General features: G+C 41.3%; 1 protein-coding gene across 2 annotated transcripts in view; it reads left to right on the top strand.

Annotated features, from left to right (window-relative positions):
* DCDC2 (doublecortin domain containing 2) overlaps window positions 1-25,625 on the top strand; it is a 76,648-nt gene extending 51,023 nt beyond the window's left edge. Inside the window, exons 9-11 of one of the 2 annotated variants that reach the window (XM_054984353.1) lie at window positions 10,688-10,788; window positions 16,731-17,021; window positions 20,780-25,625. In XM_054984353.1, the coding sequence (XP_054840328.1) occupies window positions 10,688-10,788; window positions 16,731-17,021; window positions 20,780-20,878 (491 nt within the window). In that variant the 3' untranslated portion in view covers window positions 20,879-25,625. Of the gene's footprint in view, window positions 1-10,687; window positions 10,789-16,727; window positions 17,022-20,779 lie in introns of both variants that reach the window. The other variant, XM_054984352.1, reaches the window with a different exon arrangement.
* Window positions 25,626-26,136: the final 511 nt, after the last annotated feature.

Below are 26,136 nucleotides of genomic sequence, written 5' to 3'. Positions count from 1 at the left end.
TTTGTGCTGTTCCATAGAATAAAATCAATTGTGGCTATTGTACAGTAAAGTCTTCCCTCTTAGCCAAGGTAAGTTAATGCCTGAATCTAGTTTTCAAATGTGTTCTAGGTTTTTTTCATAAAGCAAAAGAGTTTTTTTTTAAATAGATTTAATTGGAGATTTTAAGCAGCAGGTGATGGAACGTTCATTTTATTTTTCTCAGAAAAATGTGTAACAATTTATAAGCAGCTTGGGGAAAACTGAATTATATATTTTTTTCTTTTTCACAAATTCTCTAAAATGAAGGTTTTACTACCTGCAGGGTAATGGCTTTCTTTTGCCATGTAAATGCAGTATCAGTCTGGTTTGCTATAGAAATTGTAGTTTTAATGTCTTTTTAGGCTCTTCATGCTGTGAAGCAGTTGATAGGTGTTCTTCTGAAAGGTGAATTGTAAGACATTTGTATTGAGGGGTTTTTGCAGTAATTTACAAACTGACATTTATAGGGAACATGCATTTATTAATGGAAACTGCTGGCAAATTGATAGCCTCTTTAGGTATAATCGGGAAGAGTAAAAATTTCTCTACTCTTTTGATCCTGACTTGCCTCAAACAAGCTATTAGATTTCTGCCAAATCTTGAAGGTGTAGCTTCTGAACTGAAGTTTGAAAATTTCTTCAATTGCCAGAGAACCAACTGATTTTAGTAGAAGCTTGCAGCTGAAGAATTGGTTGATGAGTTCAAATTAGGGCTGCCAGGCCCCCTCAAGCTCCCAGCAGGGGATCGGGGCCTGTCCTGCCAGGGTGTGTGCGCGTGCAAAGTATGTGTGCTCCCGCAAAGTGCGATGACGTCACTTCCAGGAAGTGATGTCATCATGCTGTCCATGCCTCCCCCCCAGCACACCCACGCTCTGCAGGGGCTCGCGTTGGGGGCTGCTGTGGAGCGCAGGAACACTCCCGGCAGGACAGCGGCCCAAAACACGCCTACAGATCGGGCCCATTTTGAGGCGCTGTGGAGTGCAGGAGTGCTCCGCAGCACCTCAAAATGGGCCCTATCCGCGGGAGCGCACAGCTCTGCAGGGGAGCACGCACAGAGGGTGCGCGACCCCCCGCTGGCCAGGTAAGTGGGACAGGGTGTGGGGGCTAGGGCGGGGGAAACCCCACCCCCTCCAGGGGTCTGGCACCCCTAGTTCAAATTGATACGTAAACTTCAGAGTCCCTTTTTGACCCTCATTACTCCTTAGTTGCCAGGTGACAGTGGAACGTTAATATTGCTTCCACCTGGATGTGATGCCCTATTTCACCTTGATTGTCACTTCACCCTGTCAAGTGTTACTATAGTAATATATCTACTACCAATAATTTTTTTAAAAGGTGAAAAAGCTTATTGGTGGTAGTGGTGAGAAAATGGCAGACGCAAGGAGAAATAGCCCTGAATATAATATTGGATGAGGGCAGGAAGTTGTAGAAATCTGTACTTTCCCATCCACACTTTCTCACTTTTTTGCTTTTAGTGCAGTGATCAGGAAAGATCATATCAAAACAGATTTCAGAAATTTGAAGCAGAGCAGGAGAAAACCTGCAAGTTTGGTGGAAACATGATGATCTTGTATGGAAGGCAAAATAAAAAAAATTCTTTGGTGTTCTGTGGGACAAAATAAGATAGGGAAGCTGCCCAAGTTATGAAGGCAGATTTCTCCTATTAATGTCTACAGCTGAGACCTATAAGAGCTTCCTGGTCAACAGCCCTCACTAAACCTCTCTTTATTGTTCCTTTCCATTCTGCCAATAGTGCACAGTTCTAATGTGCAAGTTTCAAGTATTTCTTTGTTTGGGATTTCTTTCCAGTCCTCATCATACCCCTTGTGAAGTTTTAAACCAATATAAACTACTTTCCCATCCCTCACAGAAGGTGGACTGCAAACCATTTACACCAGCAAGTGAGCTTTCCTTATTACCACAGCAACTCAGCCAACAAATAGCTTGGATCCACTGATACGCAAGTGGAAACATAAATGGACTTGCGTTCCGCTTGTACAGGATTTTGTGCACGGCCTAGTGATTTCCTCCCTATACATTATAGTGCCCAGAAACTGACTGCACAAGATCTTGCTCAAGTGGAAACGCAAGAGGAGATACAATAAGTTTGACTTAACACAAATGGCTACTGTGGTCTTTTTCTTGCATTTCCACTTGTGCAAGAAGTCTAGTGCAAGTGGAAATTTTGTGCTAGATCCAAGCCAATGACAAAGACTTTATCACCTCAAATATAATATAGCACAGAAAACAATCAGTGTCACTATTGTGGTGTTTCTTTTAAATAATATATTGTAAGGTTGACTTTGGAGCAATTACTACCAGGGCTTTTTTTCAGCAGAAACATGGTGGAACAGAGTTCTGGCACCTCTTGAAAATGGTCACATGGCTGGTGGCCCTGCCTCCTGATCTCCAGACAGAGGGGAGTTGAGATTGCCCTCTGCGCCGCTGGAGCGGTGTGGAGGGCAATCTAAACTCCCCTCTGTCTGGAGATCAGGGGGTGGGACCACCAGTCATGTGACCATTTTCGTCGAGGGTGATTTAAACTTTAAAAAACTCTCCTTGTTCCAGCTGACCAAAGTGACATCGTTGTGCGGTCTTGAGTTCCACCACCTCTTTTCCCAGAAAAAAGCCTTTCTTTTAGGATTAAGGCAGTTAGAACTTTGGGGCTACAGCCTAGACTTTTATTTAGTTTATTTTATTGGTAGTAGATATATAGTTTATTTAGTTTATGTGAATGAGTTTTGTACCGAAAAACCTCCCCACAAGCTGACATTCCCAGTAATTCTAATGTGATTTATTATTATTATAAATGTGCCCCACCTTGAAATTTCCAACCAGTGGAAACTGAACATTGTTTTGTAGTTCGTTATGGTGTATTGTGAAGAATTAGTAACTGTAACTGCAGGGAAGTTCCTTGCTGTAATGCTTGTCAAAATGTATGATAGAAACTCAACTGGGTCCTGTCCCCTTGGCTGATTTAAACTGCCAGGATGTGTGGCCCAGTTGCTTGATATGCATATTAGTTGTGTGAGAGGGTTTGTGCAGTGATTGTCTTCACATACTTCTAAAATCCATGTTACTTAGACCTAACCGGAATGGTAATCTTTGTTGAAGTAAGGATGAGAACTAGATCCTTGGACACAATAGAGTAAAATCAGTTCACAGGGCTGTAGTGTAACAGTCTGAAGGGAAACCCCCAACAGAATCAATAAGCCACGTCTGATACAGTTATCAGTTCCTGGGATTGAAAAAAAAATAACCAAAGAGCCCTGTGAGCCATATTTGAACAGTCATTTATTCTAAAGATCTTTTTTTGAAGAAATGTGTTGTTTCCTCCAGTTTATTTTGTTGACTTTCTACAAATTTAAATTCAAAAAGGATAATGTACGTTTACCCACATAGTGGATTTGTTCGTTATTAATGAAATTAGATCTGAGCAGATCTGTGATTGAATACTTGTGCATTAAGCACACAGAAGTAGATAGGAGGACTTTCTGCTGTCTTCAGTTGATTGAGAGTCAGTCTATAATCATTATTGGTAAAGCACTTGCTGAGATTCATAATTGAACTGATTAGTTCTGAGGGTTTTAGAGTAAGGTTAATGTGTGAATGGGTCTATCAAATGACTTGATCTAAGGTGTTAATGATCTCAACTGAACACTGGGTGGGGAGCATGTAGGCAAATGATGTCCCTTGGTGATATTTTGAGAAGGAAAAACAGTGCAGGGGTCAGGAGGACCTCCTCCTCCCTCTGCGCCATGATGGTTCCAACTAGAATTAGGCCCCTGTGATGAAGTTTAAAGGAGCTTCCAGATGGGAACTTGTTTTTTTAAAAATGTGTCCCTAGCGCAAAATCTGAGATGCCTATCAATGATGTCTAGCTATGTCCTCAGCCATGGGATAAACTGGAAGGCACTTCCTGCGGTTGCCAGGACTCCTTACCCTCTCAGCAGAAGAAAGGAGCCTGGCGCTTACATTTTTGCTGCTCTCATTTTGCGTGCACCCATGCCCCTACATCTACACAATGACATCACTTCCAGGAAGTGACATCATCACACAGATGCAGGGGTGCTTCACAGCAGGCCAATTTGGGTCCCAAATGGGCCTGACTCACTTTGTTTGGGGCCCAAATTGGCCCACTGTAAAGCATAGGAGTGCCCTTGAGGCGGTGCGATGATGTCACTCTCAGGAAGTGATGTCACACCACACTGGGAGCACACCCAGGAGGCCCATTCCTGCACCTTTCCCCCATGCCAGCCAGGTAAGGGGAGAGTGGAAGGTGGAAGAGGGCAATCTCCTGCCTTCATCAGGGGAATGGGATCCTTAGCACTGCCTATATTGAGGAATGTGTGCAAGTTCTTTCTCTTTCAGAGCTTTTTCTGCAGTAGCTGTTCTGTGTGTACATGTCTGTATTAAATTTCTAAATCAATCTGTTATTGTCTGGCTAGTGCTTGTATCGATATAATTAGTATTGCTATGGACTTACATTTTATATTTATACCCTGCCTTTCCTTGTAGCTCAAGGCAGATAATTTGAAATTACAACTGTACAAAATGCAATAAAATCCCTTTAATCCATTTCCCAAAGAAAACGCCTGCAGCATTAAAAGACCTAGTAAATAATGGCCTTACAGTACCTTCTGTCCCCAGTTCTTCCTATGAGAGCCTGTTCTACACAGTGGGAGCCGCTACTGAAAAGGACCAAATTCTAGTAGATGCCAAGAGGGCAACATTAAGTGGGGAAACAACCAGAAGGTGATGATAATCAGAGGGTCATATAACTGGTACATGGGGTACGTATGGGAAGACACAGTCCTTCACAAATGCCTTGCTTTGAATTCAGCAACAATCTGTCAGCCAATGTTGCTGTTGGCATTTTCTGAGTTTCCATAAACTCTTTTCTTTCCAAGCCATTCTTAAACAGTATGAAAAAGACAATACATATTTCATGCAGTGTAATTTATATCCCCTTCCTTTGGAATAAATGCTGATAACTCTAAAACACTCTAGCATCCCTGTGCTCTTGAATGGTTGTGCCAGAGGTATTCTTTAAAACAAGGGCCGTTTCCACACGGCTTGCCTTATTCTGCAAAATAGCGAAATCTCGCGAGAAGATGCTGTTATTGCGCAAGAAGACAAGATAACAGCGTCTTCTCGCGAGATTTTGCGCGAGATTTCTCTATTTTACAGAATAAGGTAAGCCGTGTGGAAACGGCCTTCATGTTAATATGCAGTACACATGCGAATATCTGTCCTCTTTAGGGAGAAATGTAACCATGCCCAGTGGAACTAAAAATAAAAATGTAGAAGTGCCATTAGTCTCTCAGAAATGTTAAGCTGTGTATGAATTTAACTATAGCCTATATCAATAAAGCTAATACTCAATGTGGCAAAATCTGTGGATACTAGTTAAATCTAGAGAGTCTGGAGTCAAGAACAGAGATGGATCTTTCTGCAAAGCTGGATAATGCCCTAGGTTTACAGAAAAATCTGCAATCTTAAAAAAACAAAATGCTGGAGCTTTAGAACTCTCCAAAGTGATAAGTGCCCATATCTTTAAGAAACAGATGCCCTCAGTGGCATTTGCTAGGCAACCACAACAGTAGTACTACCTTCAAGGCTTGGTTTTTCTCAGTAAAAAGCAAGGGAGGGAAAGGGCCCTTTCAAGGGCTGTCTGGGCCTTTGAGGGAGGATTCATCAGGGCCAGGCCCACCAGGCTATTTACTAGCACGCAACTTACATGACTCATGTAGGCCTGGCTGTTTGCTACAGTTCAACTCCTGGGGCTTCCATTTCCTACAAGAAAACTAATCTCTGTAGCCTGCAGAAAAGTTATAATTATGGGAAAGCCTGTAAGGCAGCGCTTTGTCAAAACTCTGAGGAATTCTGAGCATGACCACAGCCACGATATTAGACACTAGGATTGGGGACCGGCCACTATGCCAAAGCAATCTGAATGGTGTTAGTTGCATAAAAATTCCGTATTTGTGGGCAGTCACACTTTCATGTGTCGACAATCCTCAAAGACAGGAAATTTAAAATTTAGCTATCCAACAGCACTTTTCCTTCCCTCCCAACAGGGGAGTGTTTTTGTTCAGTACATCTGTCAAAGTTATGTTCTCCTGTGTGCACGGGATCCTGGGTAGGTCTCCATTAAGCCCTATGTACAAACTTAGTTCCCATGGTTGTCTGAATAAAGCCCATTGTTACTAGATTTTTTAAAAATGTTCAAAAACGTTACACTTACCTCACTAAACCCCTGCTTTCCCTTTTATAAATGGACCTCATATAGCAATGTCCTAGTTTTGCTTTTCGTGAAGACTAGAAAATAGCCCATTCTTCTTGTGTATCTGTTGAATTTAATGAACAATTTGTTTGAAGCTTTTTTTGTACTTTATGAAACAACATCTGGAAAATTACATTGAATATTTTTGTAGTTACATGAACTCCACAGATATACTGAGCTGCAGCTCTATAAATGCCCCCAATTTCCATAAAATATTCAAGGCAGGCCATTATTAACATGATTATTTTTTCCCTAATGCTGAACTTCAATCAGCTTCAAATCTGAAATGCATTAGTGTTGGCTATGCATAATACTATCATTTGTGTGGCAATAAATTTTTTATTGTTAGTGCTTGCTAGGAAAGGCGCTTAAGCAAGAAACATTAATTTTCTGTGCTTAATTATTTAAAATATATAGCATATTAGTTATTTGAACATGTAACTCATTTACTATTTAATACAGTGATGTGACTTTTTTGTTTGTCATGTTGTACCAAAGAGTTACTGTCAAGAAGTACAGAGTCAGATAAAGCAGGAAAGGTCTTTCTTGCTTTTTAGTATTCCCACTACAACAATTCCAGCAATTCTCAGGAGTTAACAGGGTAAGCTCCATATTCCAAATACTTCCTGTCATGTACCCTTTCTTTCTAACCTTCCAGGATTCACTGTGCTGCTTCTTCTTCTGCATCCCCAAGAGCTTCCCTTTCTTCTCCTCATGCTATCTCCTCTTGCCTTAAAAGCCATAACGCTCTTGAGGAATTTATTTGTCATGTCTCTCCATTCCAACTGAGAACTTCTACATATAGGAACTTCAAGGCTGTAGTCCTTAATGCCACTGTTCTCTTTTCCCTGTGTTCCCCACTGTTTCTGTTCACTGACATCTTGATTTTTTCACTCTACAGAAGCTCCTGTGTTGCTTGGCTCTTTTTTCATTCCCTTCTTCAGGACTTGTGTAGCATGGTAGCAAAGGACAGAGCTATAAAACATGAAGTTCCTTCTTCAACTTTCTCTTCTGCCATGAACCCAGTTACTGGCCTTAGGCAAACTGCCCTCTTTCAGCCTCAAGCTGGTATCAGCAGTAATAGTAGCGTAATTTTGGAGTTGCATAGAACTGCTGTTGATCCAATCAAAGTTTGATGAGTCAGCCTGTTCTGGATGGGGTTGCATTCCTTCTAAAGGAGCAGGTTCATAGCATGAGAGGTTTATTATATCTCAGTGTGTAGATGTAGAGGCAGATGTGCATCTATAGCAAGTCCCTTGTTGATTGGCTTGCTATTTATAGCTTTTCAGGGAGCACCAAGATTTGACCACAGTTATCCATACAGTGATAATATCATGGGTGTGTGTGTAAAGTGCCAACAAGTCACAGCTGACATATGGTGACCCCGATGGGATTTTCAAAGCAAGAGAGGAACAGAGGTGTTTTGACATTGCCTACCCTGGACTTCCTTGGTGGTTCCCCCATCCAAGTAATAACCAGGGTTTACCCTGCTTACCTTTTGAGATCTTGGTTAGCCTGGGCCATTTTGGTTAGGTTGCTTGCAACTTTATACAAAGCTGCCTTTGAATACGGTTCAGAAATTGCAAATAGTGCAAAGCATGACAGATTTTAATCCAGAAGGCTGTTTCTTACATATCTCACTAATCTTAAGATGGTTGCACTGGTTGTTAATTTATTTCCAATTGAAAGTATTTATTTATTTATTAAATTTATAGTCTGCTCTCCCCGCAAATGGGCTCAGAGTGGATAACAACATGTATAAAAATATAAAACCACATTAATGAGATAAAATACATTCAGATCTCAGTTCCAGTAAGTAATATATTCAGTTCAGAAATTCATACTGTCCAGCCCATACAGACACATTCCTATGGGTTGGAAGATATCAAGCTATTTAAAGTGAGTCAGCAGCTTCAACAGGAGGCTGGCTAGATGGCTCACCTGCACCTCAGCCAGAACCATATGCCTGGCGGAACATCTCTGTGTTGTAGGCCTGGCGGAATGATAACAATTCCCGCTGGGCCTACGTCTCAACACAGAGAGAGTTCTACCAGGTCGGTGCTGGGACTGAGAAGGGGAACCTGAGAGGCAGTCCTGCAGGTATATTGATCCCAGTCCATTAACGGTTTTATAGATTAAGACCAAAACCTTGATCCGGAGTTCCACTGGGAGTCAGTTCAGCTAGCACAAAACAAGTGTTATATGTGACCTATACGGCACCCCTGCAAAGACACGCAGTACTGCATTGTGGACAACTTGTAGTTTCTGGACCAGACCCCCCAAAGTGCTGATTTTGACCTTTAAATCCCTGAGTGCATTGGAATCAGGATACTTGAAGGACTGCTTACTCCTGCAAATTCCTGTCAGTCAACAGAAAACAACATTGCAGGTCTTGTTTTATTTACCAACAGAATCAGATATCAGGTGGCCTATTGCAAGAAGCAGAACTTTTTCAATTGTGGCATGCCAGATGTGGAATGCTCTTGCCTCAGAAGCTTTTCTGGTGCTGGACTTACTGAATTTCCAGCACCAGACCCAGATGTATTAGTTGCTCAGCTTTCTGCTGATCAAGTTTTTGTTTTGTTTTACTTTTAACTTTAATTCTTCATTTAGTTATCTTGGTGCTGTGCTGGGTTTGGGTCAACCATGATTTTTATATACACCTTTTGGTGCTACACCTCTGAAGATGCCAGCCACAGCTGCTGGCGAAACGTCAGGAACTACAATGCCAAGACCACGGCAATACAGCCCGGAAAACCCACAACAACCATCGTTCTCCAGCCGTGAAAGCCTTCGACAATACAACCATGATTTGTTTTTACTTTTTAAAAAACTTGCATTACTATTGTTTTTACTCTTCCATTCTTCTAGTGCTCCCCTAAAATACAACTTTGATAAAGTTCTTGATATGTTTATTGCTATCATTCTTTTGATGCTATTGATAGTTACTATGTTAGCTGGAGTAGATTTTAATTTGTATTTGTTATGTTGTAAGCTTTTTGGGCTGAGTAGTGGAATAGTAGTGAGTAGTGGAGAGCCAGTTTGGTGTAGTGGTTAAGAGCACAGGACTCTAATCTGGAGAGCCGGGTTTGATTCCCCACTCCTCCACGAAGCCAGCTGGGTGACCTTGGGCGAGTCACAGTTCTCTGGAGCTCTCTCAGCCCCACCCACCTCACAGGGTGATTGTTGTGGGGGTAATAATAACACTTTGTAAACCGCTCTGAGTGGGCATTAAGTTGTCCTGAAGGGCGGTATATAAATCGAATGTTATTATTATTATTGTTATTAATATACAAAATAAATAAAACACAAGAATAGACAAGGTCAGCACCATGACCATTCATAATAACTATAATTACTGATTAAGTATATAGACTTTTCATTCCTTGATGGCTCAAAAATTGTCAAGGTCTCTGTTAAAATAACTCCAGCATGTATAAGGTCGTGGTTTTTTTGTAAAATGTGGCAGTACATAACATGGCTGCATAGCACTGATGGATCATTGTTTGGGAAAATATGAACAGGCTTAGCTTTTATAGGTGATGATTAATGCAGCCCTCTCTGATGTATCCCAGAGGATCTTGCATGCTGAATCACAATGTGTGTCAGTGTGTAACATTGTTCATTTAATTGCTTCCCTTCTATGCATATACAAAATCCAGCATTCAAGAATCTCTCATTCAGAAGTCAGAGGTGCATGACGTACAGTGGTTAAATATATTGAAAACGTACAGTGGTTAAGAGTGGTTAAATGTATTGCAAGAAAGATCTGCCATATGTCTTGAATTGCACAAGGTTCAAAAAGCAAACAGACAAAACTGGTAAGTTTTGGAGTCTTGCTTTAGCCTCTTTTTTCAAGTGTGGTTCAATAAAACACTTTAATCACTGGTGTTCATTAAATTCATTTTCATATTTTCTGCCCCAATGCACACTTTTTAATGCAGTCCATTCTAGGCCAATTCAGGCCTGATTCAGGCCAATTTGGGCCTGAAAGGGCCAGGATCGTGTCACTGCTGGGCAGGGGAGTGCTTTCCTGTGTGGCAGCGGTGCATTCCAGGCTGAATCGGGCCCAAATCGGGGCCCTTGTGGAGCATGGGAGCACTCCTGGGGTGGCTACGGGGCATGATGATGCCACTTCCCAGAAATGACATCATCACGTGGTCCCGGGAGTGTGCATGCACAGTACCCCTTAAGTTCTACCACCTCTTTTCCCAGAAAAAAAGCTGAGCAAACCAAATGTCAATTAACAAAAGGTATGATAAATCCATACGATAATGGTTTGGAAATGAAATATAGAAAACAATTTTCATACCGTCCAGGGATGCAGTACATTCATTTTACCACACAGTGTCACAATTGGATTCTGCTTTTTTTCTGCTTTCAGACGAGGGTGTTTACAAGGCTGGGAAAAAGCCATCTGAAATACGGGGAGCTGCAGAAGTCCAGGAAGACGAAGACACTCAAATTGAGGTCCCAATTGACCAGGTAATACACAGTATATGAATAAAGGGTTACTGTTGGAAGTAAACAACATCCTGACCTTCACTTCCTTCATTGTGCACTTTGGAAGCCTACAAGTCTGAAACATGGGGGCTTGCAGAAGCCCAGGAAGATGAAGGTGCTCCAACAGAAGTCCCCCTGGTCTAATGTAGCAACTCATTAATTACGCACATCATGAGTGGAAAAAGAGAATTGGTAGCTGATGACTACAACCCAGAGGAATTATTTCTTGATGTTGACATTAGAGAAGGGCACTATTATTTGTCCCATCTTGTTGATTTATTTCTTATTATAGCTTTAAGGAACTGTCCTGACTTTATCTGTCTAATCATCAATTAATGAGCGTGTTCTTGAATTTGCAAGGTATCTCAAGTCTTCTGGTGGGTACCTTCTGACAGCTTTAGGTCACTGGAGATTGTTTATTGTTCGTGTATTTTGCAATGAACTTTTTGGATATGAAAGGTGCCAAACTGACAGCCCTAGAGATTGACTTTGAAAAATAGGAAGCTGAAGCAGCTTTGCAAGTGTTTGCATGCAAACTGAGGTTCTGTCAGTGTAGCACAGCTCAGACTGGAGAACTTTTCCTCAGACTTAATGGAGGATACATCATTTTCTAATACTTATTCAGGTAAGAATAAATCGTATCCACTGAGAATGTCAGAAAAGTTGATTGGCAGTGTAAATATATCAAACTGTTGCTTTCTATCCAGGGAGGCCAGTTATCAGGAAGGAACAGTAACCTGTGCTGGCTGGATATATTACCTTTGCTAATAAATACAGACAGTATATTAGAGACTTTTCTGCACGATATTTTAGCTAAGAAAGAAAGAAACTAACTACTACCTTTTCCTTTGCTTTCAGAAGTTCCAGTTTTTAACTGATATAAAATCTTGCAAGACACAGGGTCTTTCTGTATGGCACCAGAAAGGAAGTCCTAAATGTGGAGAGAGTAGAGAATGTTATTTACTACTTAGAGAATTGATTAACACTTCTCTGTAAACACATGATTGACTCAGCAAAGGGAGCCATGGACTTCAGTTTGCAAGACCTGAGCAAGGCTGTCAATGATTGGAAGTTTGGGAGGTAGTTAAATCATAGGGTCTCCATAAGTTGGAAGTGACCTGATGACATATAACACACACAACCAAACATATGATGCCACCTTAATATACTAAATCATACCACTGTTCCGTTTTACTTGGTATTGTCTTCACTGATGTGCTGTGGCTCACCAGCAACTCAAGCATGTGTTACCTGAGATCCTTTGACTAGAGATGTCAGAGAGCAAACTCATTGCCTTCTGCATGCAAAGATTTTGAGTATATGCATTTAATCTATTGGAGAAACAATCAAGAAAAATGCTGATCCTTTCAGAAAAATATCTTTCTCAGTGATGTGAAGTAATGTAATCTTTGGTCTCGATTACAATATAATAATGATTCTAAAAGTATTAGTAGTTAAGTCTCATAAAGATGATACACTGCCCTCTTCAACAAAGCTGTATTGATGTTACCATAACAAAGATGGGTTGGATCCAACCAGCTTTTCCACTGTTGAAAAAGGAGAAAGGGATCCTCCTTGATCACCCAAAAAGCTGTGTTGAAAATCATGGGACCTGCATGAATAAAACCCATGTGGAACAGGAGTAAGGAGTAGAATGGGGTGGACACTAAAGAACAGCCAAGCCTTGCTTAGTTCTTCCATGAGCCCCTGCTACAAGACTCCTGGCATATCAAAAACTCATTTTCACATACAGACACATAGTTAGGCATGGGCATGAATCGAAATACAAATCAAATTCGATGACGAATCGGACCGATTCATGTATTGCGAAAATGTGTTTTGTGGGGCTGCATTTTTCATGAAATCCATGACTTTTTGGGCTGATTCGTTCGATTCATGAATGCTTTGTGCTGCCAGACAGGCTGGCACCAATCTATTGATTCCCGCAACATGGGCCTGGAATTAGATCGCTGAGCGGCGCGGAGGGCAATCTAAACTCCCCTCTGTCTGGAGATCAGGGGGCGGGGTCACCAGCCATGTGACCATTTTCAAGAGGTTCCAGAACTCCGTTCCACTGCGTTCCAGCTGAAAAAAAGCCCTGCTGCTTGTCTTAATTGGCCAGATGCAAAGAGAAGCCACTCACTGACCTATACTTTAGAACAAATAAAAAGATGCAGAACAAAAAGTTGGTTCCATGCAGAACTCTGTAACTTGGCCCAGTCAGGGCTATCCTCAGTGTGGTTTTCCTTAAGTTGGTAACATAAAATAAGCTGCAGCTTTAATGGGTCAATATAAAGTATGACCATTCAAATCCTATTTGAATCTTAATTCTTTATTAATTGGTACCCAGATATTGTGTGTGTGTGTTTTGTCAAGTCACTTTTGACTAATGGTGTCCCTAAGGATTAATGACCTCTAAAACATGCTTAGAGATATTACTGCTTATTAAAATAAAATATTACTGTTTATTAAAATAAAATAAGTGTAAAATATGCAGGTGGAGCATTAAAATGTCCAGCATTGCAACTGTCTATACATCTTTATACTCACAAACACTAATGCTTTTATGAGAAAATAATTAATTGCAGAGCTAGTCATTGCTTTCCTTTGAAGTGCTCAGGTTTTGTGAACAGTATGGTAGGCAGGTGGTCCTTTGTCACTTAGCAACCTAAACTGGTTTGAGAACAAAATGTTTTCTTTTCTGTTTTGGAATGTAATCATAATATAAAAAGCAGTATTTACTGGGAAGTCAGGGCTGTATTTAAAAGCTTCTCATTTCTTCAGAGCTAAGTGGTCTGAAGTTGTTGTTTGTGCCTATTAAGATCTTGTTGTCTTCTCTCTTTTGCCAGTTAGGAGCAATGATATGTGATGTTCACAGTCGGTGCCTCCTACTCTTAGTGAAAAGGATAACATTGTAGTTTATATTAAATAGCTACCTTTAAACAGATATTTTAAAGTGCATTTTATGAAAACAATGCTGACATTTCTAATTTTTTACATTCAAGTTATTTTCCGAATGTAATTTTACCTACCCAATTTAAATCTGAAATGTTTGTACAAACATTGGCTACATGAGTATTCATGTTGGAATGGTCCTTATTGTCCAACCCAACAGAAAAATAAGAGTAGCCGGGCAGTCAAACTGCTGCTTTTAAACAGTCAAAGACAGTCAGTTTCAGTTCATTTGGGTTACAAAGTAAGAGCAGAATTGAGCTGTCTGAAATTATTAAATTGGAATTAGTCATGCACATTCAAACAGACTTGTTTTACTAACGACCTTGGCCAGACTGCAAAGAGCTACTAAAGTTGTGCCCAAGTGCTTGCCAATGCCTGGCAATATTTTTTTTACTTTATTCCTTTTAATGACAGGGCCTGCATACCAAACAGTATACAAAAGCAGTCTTCCATGTAGCTTTAAAGGCCAAAGCCTTGCTGGATTGGACCAAAGGTCCATCTAAGCATACTGTATTCCATGGTGGCCCAGCTATGCATGTCTGGGAAGTTCACAAACAGGGATGAAGGCAACAAATCTCCTGTTATTAATATCTAGTTATCAGAGACTTAATCCTGACAAGATGGAAGTGCTACAGTGAGCAGAAGGTCTGATCTGGGTTTTAAGGTGTCACCCATTCTGGAAGGGGTTGCACTCCCCTAGAAAGAACAGGTCTGCAGTTTGGGGGTGCTCTTCGACTCAAGCCTACTGCTAGACAAGCAGATGGTAGCTGTGGCCAGAGGTTTCTTTCACCAGTTTCAAATGGTGGTTAGTCAGCTATGGTCTTTCGTGGCCAGAAAAGATCTGTCCACTGTGTTGTGCGCCCTGGTTACATCTAGATTAGATGACAGTTTAATTGATTTGCTGGTGTCCATGGTTTTTAAGATATGATAGTATTATGTATGTCGGAACTATAGCTAGATAATGTCCTTACTCCAGACTACCTTCTGCAATCAGACAAAAGTCCGTTGTTTTAAAAAGTTTACTGAAGAAAGAATGCATTATAGTCCACTGGCCCAGATACAATATCCAGGCTGGTACACGTGTATTGTTATGAATGACAGGCAGAGCATGAAGTACAAAGTATCAGATCCAAGCAGACCCAACCTCCCCCCATAGTTCTCAAAACAATCCCTTTGAAGCTGAGAAAGCAAAAGTTTCCCAAGGCTGGAAAAGCGATAGCCAAATCAATCCTCTTCTGTGAGATAGCTGCTGGGAACATCTTGGCACCTGTGAACAAAGCGCTTAGAATACTGAAAAAATTAATATGGAGTCTCTTCGGTTACATACATACACTCTAACCCTGACAATGTATTTTTAAATTTGTTAGCCACCTTGTGTAAAATAAATATAAAGATGGAGGTATCATCTATCCTGGCAAGTAGTCTTTGATATTCCTTGGACAGATCCAAAGCCTTCATGGAGATCGATGGTTGTTGTGGGTTTTCTGGGCTGTATTGCCGTGGTCTTGACATTGTAGTTCCTGACGTTTCGCCAGCAGCTGTGGCTGGCATCTTCAGAGGTGTAGCACCAAAAGACAGAGATCTCACAGTGTCACAGGAACTACAATGCCAAGACCACGGCAATATAGCCCAGAAAACCCACAACAACCATCGTTCTCCGGCCGTGAAAGCCTTCGACAATACATCTTCATGGAGATGCTGCTTAGTGCTTGCGTTACACTGAGCTTTGGGTCCTCCTGATGCATGTATACAATACCAGCAAAAGAAAAGAACAGGAAAAGCTCAGCTCAGGCATATGAACTAAGGAAGGAAGCTTCAGAATATCCAAGCATTAAAACGAAGTGACTCAGAGAAACATTTGGAGCTTCTGCATTGGCCGGGGGAGGGGGTGTCAAGTGTGCAGAAAAATATGGTTCTTAAGCTAACCAAAGAAAAAGACCAACTCCAACAACCCAAGTAGGTTGAAGGAGAGAAATTTCTAAATCATTTATTTTCTTCCACCATGATTTTTTTTGTTTCCTCTAATACCAAAGTTCAAGCGGATAAGGCTGAGGCTTCTGTGTAATTAGGGGACTTATTAGGAATGCAGATAAATATATGTTTGTAAATTTTTAAAAATATTCCCCAAATGGCTTGATGAGTACAGAGCATTTTCATTGGAATGTTGTATCTTGAATGCCAGTTAAAGTGTGTGGGAGTAGGGGATTGGCCAGCTCAATACCCTTGAATTGATAGTATCCTGGAGAGGAAATATAGTTGGAATACAGATTTCCCAGTTTTTTTGTCTCCTTCCGTCTATGATTCATACTGAGCTACCAGCTTCTTCCCTCTGACAGCAAACATCACAGGTTGTCTGACACATAGGCAGCTAAGGGGGTATACCTGCATACTTGGGGGCACTCCTAGACATGCACAGCAATATCTGTAAATTAAAACAAAAATGCCCCTTCCTGATTTTATTTTTTTAATTTTTATTTTATTAGATTTATATCCCACCCTCCCCACGAAGGGCTCAGGGCAGCTAACCTCAACAAAGTATCAATAAATACAGTCTTAAAAACACAAAACTATAAAAGTTATTACCAATCACAATAATTCAGTTCCAGACATCATTAAAATACATAGGGCTGAGCATGTTCATTGTCTGTGGAATGTTGAGATGCAGTTAAGTAGAGGTTGGGTGGGAAACAGGGAGATAGGGAAAATGGTATGTTCAAGTTCCTAACAGCTTACAGTATCCTGGAAGAAGAAACTTGATTTGAAAGTGAGGAATTTTCCCATCGTTTATTCCCTTCCTTCCTTCCTTCCTGTGATTCTTAACAGGCTTCCAACTTATTTAATTAAAAATATATGTTATAATAGATATGCATTTTTAATTTAGTTGGTCAAAATAATTATATTTTACCTAGAATATCTTAACCAAAATAGCTGAACATGGTGCAATGTTATGTTTACTTTATTTTCAGCAGCCAGCAGAAACGGTGGATGAAGAAGAAAATGTGGCTCATCACAATGAAGAATATGCAGCAATGAATGGGGAGGCTGAACCAGGTGAAGAAGCTGGGGAGGCCATCAATGAAACAGAAGAAAACAAAGAAAAAATGGATGACCATTCTGACAATGAACAGCCAGAGATTGATGAAGTAGGCGAAGGTGAAACTAGGCATGCCCAAGGTGGAACAAATGAAGAAAATGGTGAGGAAATGGATCATAATGGTCATGAAGAAGAAACAAAAGGAAGCGCTGATGATCCAACTCAGGTAATATACTTTCTTATCCTAATTATTCCATTTGTGCATTCTAGAAGTAGGTCTGTCTGTAGCCAGTGCATTTTGTCTATAGGATTTTCCAGGGCTTTTTTTCTGGGGAAAGAGGTGGGGGAACTCTCACCCGGGGCAACTTCTTGGAGGAGGTGGTGCCCATGTTACTACATGTGTGTCCACACAGCGCGCAAATGCCCCTGGGACTGTGTGATGATGTTACTTCTGGGAAGTGATGTCATCACACAGGCCATAGCCGCCCCGGGAGTGCTTCCGTGCTTCACGAGGGGCCCGATTTGGCCCAGATCAGGCCGAATTCAACCCGTATCAGCCAGGAACATGCTGCTGCTGCACATGAGAGCACTCTCTCACCCAGCAGTGGCCTGATCCTGGCCATTTCGGCCCAATCGTGGCCATTTGGGGCCAAAATGGGCCGAAAATGACCCGGATCGGGCCTGAATCAGCCTGGAATGGGCTGCTGCTGCATGGGAGAGCACTCCCCCACCGGCAGTGGCCCAATCCTGGCTGTTCTGGGCCTGATTCTCGCCGTTTAGGGGCCAAGTTGGGCTGAAATAGGCCTGAAACGGCCAGGACAGGGCCTGAATTGGCCTGGAATGGGCTGCTGCTGCATAGGAGAGCACTCCCCTGCCCAGTAGCAGCCTGATACTGGCTGTATTGAGATCAATCCTGGCCATTTAGGGCTCAAATTGGGCTGAACCAAGCCCAAAATGGACAGGAATTGGGCCCAAATCAGCCTGGAATGGGCTGCTATCACATGGAAGAGCACTCCTCCACCTGGAAATGGCCCAATCCTGGTCATTTTGGGCTTGATCCTGGTCATTTAAGGCTCAAATTGGGCTGAAACAGGCTAGGGTCGGGCTCATATTGGCCAGGAATGGGCTGCTGCCTCATGGGAGAGCACTCCTCCACCAGGCAGTGGCCCGATTCTGACCATTTTGGGCCCAATCTGAGCCCTAAAATGGGCCCAAAACAGCCAGGATCAAGCCCGAATTGGCCTGGAACAAGCTGTCACCGCCCAGGAGAACACTTCCTTGCCCTACAGTGGCCTGATCCTGTCCGTTTCTGGACTGTTCCTGGCTGTTTTGGGCCCAAACCGGGCCAGGATCATGCCCTATTTGGCCTGGATTGGGCCACTTCTGGATGGGCAGTGGCACGTTCCAGGCCGTTCCACCACACTCCTGCTGCGTGTGCTTCCCCTCCTCTCAGGAGCAGTCTTACCTTAAGCCATTTGCTCCAGGAGAACTTATCTCCGTCTGAAGATCAGGGAGTGGGGCCACCACACAGGAGAGGTGCCGGAACGCCATTCTGGAGCATTCTGGCAGAAAAAAATCCCTGGGATTTTCAGTTTGAGAACAAGTTGTTTTTTTTTCATACTTCCTGTAATCTTATTTATATGAGAGCAAGACGTATTTCCTTCTTTGAGATGATGCCCGGGATGATGCTCTCACATGCAGCATAGACTTCCATGTGTGAATGTTAACACAATTTGGTCTGCTATTTGATAATCTTGTATAATCTTATTTCCAGAGAGTCAGCAGTTCATGGCTCCTGCCAAACTAAGCACATTATTACTCTGGTTGTTTGAAGAAAACAGTTCATGCCTTTGTGAAGCCTTTTTTGTGCATGCTGACTTGTTAATTCGGATCTGTTTTTCATGTGAAGGAGGAAAAACTGATTACCCCTCATATTTTCACTTTTTTCAGTGTTATTGATTTATAGTCCACCTTTCTCAGTGAGACTCAAGGCAGATTATACAGTGTGAGTCAATATGAACTACAGCTAGATCATCTCATAAAAATGCAATAGGTTACAGCAACAGTCAGTATACAATAGTAAAGTCTGCAGTCCTTATCCCTTGTCCAAAGTATCTCTCTAAACTGTTTTGGTACAGTACAGCCCTTCTACTGGTATAAAAAGAGCTCCTGAATAATTCAGTTTTGCACAGTTTGCCAAAAGCCAGGAGAGTGGGAGCCTTCATGACCATATCAGGCAGGCCATTCCACAAGGTGGGGGCCACAACAAAAAATGTGTATGTGTGGGCAGTTGATTTTGCCAGTTTGCTGGGTGGTACCTGCAGAAGGCCCTGTTCAGATGAGCAAAGTTGATGTGGTGGAGCACAGAAAGAGGAATTCCTGTAGATATGAGGGACCAAATGGGGAGAACAATGTCCTTCAGAATCTCTGCTTTCCTAATCAGCACCACTTTTGTCCTTCTTCCCAGTGGGGACTAAAAGAACTTGCATCGTTCTTATTTCCTCCATTTTGTCTTCACAAAAGTCCTGTGAGGTAGTTAGACTAAGATTATGTGACTGGCCCAAGGCCACCCAGTAAGTTTCCGTTGTAGAGTAGGGTTTCGAACCCAAGTCTCAGAGATCCTACTCCAGCACTCTTAACGACTCCACAACACTGCCCCCTCTGTGGTGCTAGGTACAGTTCCCACGACCAAAGTGCAAGGCTTTATGCTTGAAGCAAGCATGGCATGAGCCAGAGAGATATAGCACTTTATAGCTTATCCTGTCATCTGAACTGAGCGCTGGCTCAGGTTTATATAGTGCAAGGGGAATGGGCTGTGATTATATGTTGTGGAGGGATGTGATCAGCTGCTGACTTGATCAGGATCCTAAGGGAGTGAGAGGTATGGGGTCAATTGTTTTTTCCCCCTTGTATGCCCTCTCATGGGATTGAACTGAGCTATACCAGTATTTTTAGTGGTATAACATTGTGCCAGAATTGGGGAGGTATCTGGGGCTGATGGGCCATAGGAAGCCACACTCTGCCCATGCCATGCTCGTGATACCACCCAGTTCTATACCAACAACAACAACAAAACATCAGGACAACTTAATGTCACACTCAGAGTGGTTTACAAAGTGTGCTATTATTATCCTCATGACAATCACCCTGTGAGATGGGTGGAGCTGAGAGAACTCTGAGAGAGCTGTGACTGACTGTGGAGGTCGGGGGGAATCAAATCCAGATTAGAGTCCTGCCACTCTTAACCCCTACACCAAATTGGCTCTCCAATGTAGCAGTTGTACCAGTGCAGTGCTGACAGAACACTGGCAGGGCTTCCCACCAGTATATCTCCTGATATACCATTGTATATTCTGGTACGCCACCATATCTCTGAGATATGCAGGCACAGTGCTTTGGCTGGCTTAGGGTAGGGCTCTAAACTGTTTATTTTTGCCTGTTTGGGACTGCAAAAATGGAAGGCTTGTGAAATATCTGACAGATCATAAAACATGGTTGGTGGATTGCATTGATAGTTCACAAGTTGTTCAGGGAGGGCTGGCTCATCCGCTACAGGTATCTAGGCAATCACCTAGAGTGTCAGAGGTGGAGAGGAGCCAACCATTTCTATTGCCACCCTGCCCACCTGCATTATTGAGGTCTACCCCTCCTCCATCTCCCCATCAGGGGTGAACTCTCTCCCACTCTCCCTCCATTGCAGTATCGGGAGGCGAGGAGGAGTGGTGGTTCCCTGACTTGCCACAGTACAGGGAGGCGAGGGGAGTGGGCGGCAGCTTCTTGCACTGTCACACTGTAGGGGAGGGGGCCAGGAAGGTGAACAGTGGCTTCCCTGCAGTCCAGGAGGAGGCAGCAAAGTCGCTTGCAACCCAGGGTGCCAAAAATCCTTGGGCTGGCCCTATGTTCAGGCCTGGTTAATCACGCACACAAAAGGAAAAAAAAATCTTCATCATGTAACGATATAATTTATTTGCATTTTTCCTCTAGGCAGATTCCCAGAAAACTTCAACTCCAAGAGTAACTATCACCAGTCCTCAGGAAAGTGAAAAAAATGAACAAACTAATGAATATGCAGCAGTAGCATAGATATATTTGAAAGGACATAGATTAGTAGAAAATGAAGGATTTTATATTTGGAATGCAAAGCATCTTTTTCTGTACTCAGTTAATTTATAATGTGACAGTATGGTGGAACTTCACCCATTAAACTTGGAAGTGATGATGTGGTATCCAGTACTTAGATAAATAAATGATGAGGAAGATATGGAGGGAGATCAAATTATACTTCCAAAATTTGTTCTTTCTTCCGTCTGAATTTTAAAGGTCTTTTTTTAATAAATTGAAAAATGTTGAACTAGCCGCATTTGTACTGATAACAGATATAGTTAGAATGAAAACAGTTTGTTTAGAAAAGTTAAAGAATGTTTTTGTGATTTTAAATGGAAAATGTGATTTAAAAAAATAGCTGAATAAATCTTTATGAACATGAGCTGTAGGATTTCATTTAAATATGCCAGAAGACATATTTTCACTTTGTAGTATGGAGGCTGAAGTAGAAAATTCTTAGCAGTAGAGAAACATGCATTTATCTAGTGCCTTGAATAACTTTTGGTGTGTTCATGGGGCTTTTGCATGTATGTACTGTTGTGCTCATTGAAAAGACTGTACATACAGATATGCTTCCTCTGCTTAAATGAATGGCAAAGCTATTAAATACATCTGAGATCTATGTGGCAATTAGAGCTCCCATGTCTGGAGAAGATGACTGGATTGGGAGGATAGAATGTGACCACAAGATGAAGTACTTCTACTTTATCAGTTGGTAGTTGCAATAGTACAAGTAATTGTGCTGCATTCAGAGCACATTAATAACTCCATCCTATATTCATCAATTTGGAAATAATCCATTGAACTCAGTGGATCTTGTCTCCAAGTAAAATGTACTTAAGATGACATACCCAATGTGTTTAGCATAGTTCTGCAATTTGTTCTGTGCATGCCAGACCCACTAAAGTTAAATGAATCTCCTGTCAGCAGGCCACAAGAAACAAAATTAAATTAATCAGCTGTCAGTCCTTGAGGTCAAGGATTTCACTTCTTAAATATAATATACTTATCCAGTCAACCACAACGTTATGATGTAACAATACTGACGTTTACTTTAACTTGCAAATATGTTCTCATTGGTTTTAACCTTTAGCTCATGAGAAACCAGAATATTACATGTTGGGTCAGCTACATGTTTTGTAAATCAACATAGCTCCATGGCTGACTAAATCTCAAAAGAAACACCCACAAAGGCCTTCAGAATGTTTCTGTGAAGTGTACTGCTCTTATCAGTTTTCTTTTTCTTTTTTTAGATAGGTTTTTTAAATAAAATGAATTCTTATCATTTTTCTTTTTTTTTCAGATAGGTTTTTTTAAAATAAGATGAATTGTCATTTGTATTTGTAGCTACTGATAAATAATTCGGTCATCTTCACCATTGTTTAGTTTGGCAATATTAATTTCTTCATTCTGATATATTTTAGCTTGAATAAACTTATACAAATATACTTATACAGATGTTAGTATTATAAAAACTAGTAAATTGTTATTGTTACAGTTTCCAAGCAGCTGATAGGAAAGAAAGTGATTACCAAGGAAATGTTATATCACAGTATCGAAAGGATCAGTGTATCACAGCTACATGATACATCTCTTAATGAATTATAAATAAGCCTGTTCACACCAAATTATCGAACTCTGATTCTACAAATGATGGTGGAAAGTGCCATCAAGTTGCAGCTGACTTATGGCAACCCTGTAGGGCTTTCAAGGCAAGAGATGAACAGAGGTGGTTTACCATTGCCAGCTTCTGTGTAGCAACCCTGGACTTCCTTGGTGGTCTCCCACCCAAGAACTAACCAGGGCCCATCCTGCTTAGCTTCCAAGAGCTGACAAGATCAGAGTAGCCTGGGCCATCCCAGGTCAGGGCAATTCAGCAAATACCAAAACTGCATGCTTTTAAAAAAAAATCTCAGTGTTTCAACCTTGTCTTATGGCCTTTGGGCTGTTCAAGGCATGGTGCTTATTTATCAGCTTGTAATGAAAGTCTGTGAACTGGGCTCCTCATGTGCTTAAATATCTTTCAGCTCTTGGTCCTCTGGGTCAAGTCTTAGGACCCTGATCAGTAGTAGAGAATATGACAGATATGTAAGGGAAAGTTCATAAATGCTTATTGAATGGCAGGTGAAATCATTCATAATTAGCATTTATGAAATACCCATGAAGCATCAGACATGGTAAAGAGAACCTTGATAAAATTTCATGGATGATACTTTTCTATAGAAGAATTCACACATCCAACTGTAAGTCATCAGATAATATGTTGTTAGGATTGTATAGATTACTGGGAATTTTGACATGGAAGGAAAACGGAATCACACTCAATGTCCTTCCCATTTCCTACATGTATTAATAATATCTGAAAGAGCCCATGTGTGTGCAAACAGTGCTCAAGCATGTAATCTTGCATAAAGCATGGCTTCTGTAGTTTTGGAACCTATGATGTGCGCAAGTTGTAGGTGAGAGGCTCATTCTGAAGTTATACAGAATATACAGAGTGAGTAAGGACAGGTTCAGCAGATGCAAATGAACATAATTCTATTCACCCCTTATGTACAATGACACTGTACAAATACAATGGGTATAAAATCTTGTTAGAGATGAGATGTCAGACTATGTAAATGAATGTATGAAAGAACCCCTTGTAAGTCTGCTTTCAGTAAACAAAGTTCTTAAGCACAATCAATCTTAAGCCTAATCAATTGATTTAATGTAGATTCAGATCTCCGTGGCAGATGCTGAGACAGTTTGAACCATTAGGAATATTCAAATGTCAAATTCCAAAGAAAGTTCAAAACTTCAAGATCAGCATAATGCCATATTCACCTGTGTCACTTTTAAGATGCCTGTTGGTCCGTACTATCCTATATGACTGGTAGGCTGGCTACCAGTTCCTTTTCCCACTTTTACTGGTAGATATGGACTCTGTGACTGCATCCCCTCACAGTTCTTGAGGTAAGACCTACCTCCCCCAAGCAGCTTGTTCAGACTATCAGCAAGACTGTTGACCCTGTTCTTCTCTAGTGACCTCTCACAGCTGGCATTCAGTAAACACTTTCTAGTATGTGTATTGCAGGGGGACTGGGTAAGTGGATCTTCACTGCTGCCCAATATACGAGACCTTAACACTACCCCATACTACTTCTTCGAATCTCCTTCTAAAGGGATCAGCTGGGAGGGTAAGGGGACGTGGCAACCCTAGCTAGAACTTTTTTCTCTAACCTGCTTTTAAAAAAATTGTATAGGGGAGCATTAAAGATGTGACTCTTCTTGCCTGTAGAGTCTGAAATGAGATAGTTCATTCTACCAACTCAGCGGTCTACCATTTCATTCTGTGCACAACTAGGCAAGGTCTTAGTCTCCAGGAGCTGACCTCCAATTCTATGAGTTTCTTAGATTTCTAAGGCCAACAATTGCAGCTGAGAGCTTTTAGTACTTTTCCCAGTGCCAGATGATACTTGTAAGAATCAGTTCACACAAATATTGTGGTTAAATAGCTATCTGAAGAGCTGGTCATCAGCATAGTTTGGCAGGCCTCCTCCACCATTTCTAAAGAGTGATCAGCAGTGAGGTGTATTTTGGAGGAACACTTTGGATAACTACCACTTGCAGTGGAAAAACAGGGTTGAAAGCCACAAAGATGAATTAGGTACCCGTACCTTTATCGTGTTACTTATCCCTTAACCATTACAACAGAAAATTGTATGAAATATTTTATTTTTTTATATATTTTGTGATTGTAGTAAAAATAAGATAACCATGCCATTAGCTCTTGCTAATGGAAAGAAAAAAAGATGATCACTAAAATAGTCTTTTAAAACTTTTAAAACAAGAGTATGTTAATGAAAGGAGTGGTACATGAAATAGCCAAACATCTGGGAGAGCAGCAGCAGTGATCTCTGCTGCCTCTAATAGATGTTTTGGGAGAGGGGTGTATAGGCTGTGCTCCCTCTGCTCAATGAGAGGGAAGGATTACATGAGCGAGGGTTATCTCTGCCTGCATCCCACTCCAGACGTCAACAGGGCACAGGGAATTTGATGACTTTCTAGAAGCTCCCCTGCCTTTTGTTTTCCAATGTTAACCCTCTGAATGACATGGCTGACCTATGGACAGCTTGTTCTAGTTTCATCTCTAGCATTCTTGCAGGTCCTGTCTTTGGGATAATAGCATTTTCACTTATGCTTTTCTAGCTCTGGAAAACGGTACAGAGAAGTAATGCCATCTTAGCCAGGAAAAGGAAACGAGTCTGTTCCAGAGGTTTTTATTTAAGTGCCAGATCCTTGAAAGATAAACTAACAATACTAATATTGAATAAGATTACTGTCTCTGAAAATAGTTGATCCTCTGTTTTCCATGACTGAGGAGAAATAGAAGAACATTCTATAAAGATTTCACTTTGCATGTTTGTCAGACACTATCCTTTTTTTACTCACTGTGCCCTGAAAGTCAGGCTTCCCTTTGAAACCCTTTGACCTCCTTTTTCACATTCATTTCTGTTATTTTATCTTTTTTCCTTCTTGTGTTGTATTTTGTTTCATGGTGTGTAAACATCATTTTGTGCAGGTTCTTAATATTATAGCTTCACTTTTTTTTTAAAAAAGAGGAACTTTAAATAAAATACAGCTTGGAAGCAACAAAAAGATGTTTAACATATAATTGTAAAATCTGTCAATATATTTGTTAACTAGAAAAAAATTATAAATACAATTATCTGCCCAAACTTCATTTGGTATCTGAGTATTTATTTCCTATTATGTGATAAGTTCTGAGTATTTGGTTACTGAAAACCAAGCTTACTGATAGGATTGCCAGCTCTAGGAAAGGAGGCACCTGGAGCTTTGGGGATGGAACCTGGGGAGTGGAGGGATGTCAGTTGGATATAATCCCATAGAGTTAATCCTCCAAAGCAGCCATTTTTTCTGGGGAAAAGGACCTCTGACACCTGGAGATCAGTTGTAAATAATTCTAGGAGATCTAGGCTGGCAACTTTTTTTTTTACTGAAGCTGTTATTTTTGTTGCCATGGAATAGAACAACCGCTTCACATCTTGAGATGCCAGATTCAAGTAAGTTTCAGTGAGTACACCATGGTTAGTTAGGGTTGCGAACTCCAAGTTGGAAAATTTATCGAAATTTGGTGGGACAGAACCTGGGGATGGGGGGGGGGGGCGGTTGGGGGGAGAAGAGAGCTCTGCACAGTATAATGCTATAGAGTCCACCCTCCAGAGCAACCATTT

This window comes from Eublepharis macularius, chromosome 7 (genome assembly GCF_028583425.1).
Source record: "Eublepharis macularius isolate TG4126 chromosome 7, MPM_Emac_v1.0, whole genome shotgun sequence".
NCBI lineage: Eukaryota > Metazoa > Chordata > Lepidosauria > Squamata > Eublepharidae > Eublepharis > Eublepharis macularius.
Note: the sequence above shows the minus strand (reverse complement) of the source record. Positions and strands in the feature narration are given on the sequence as shown.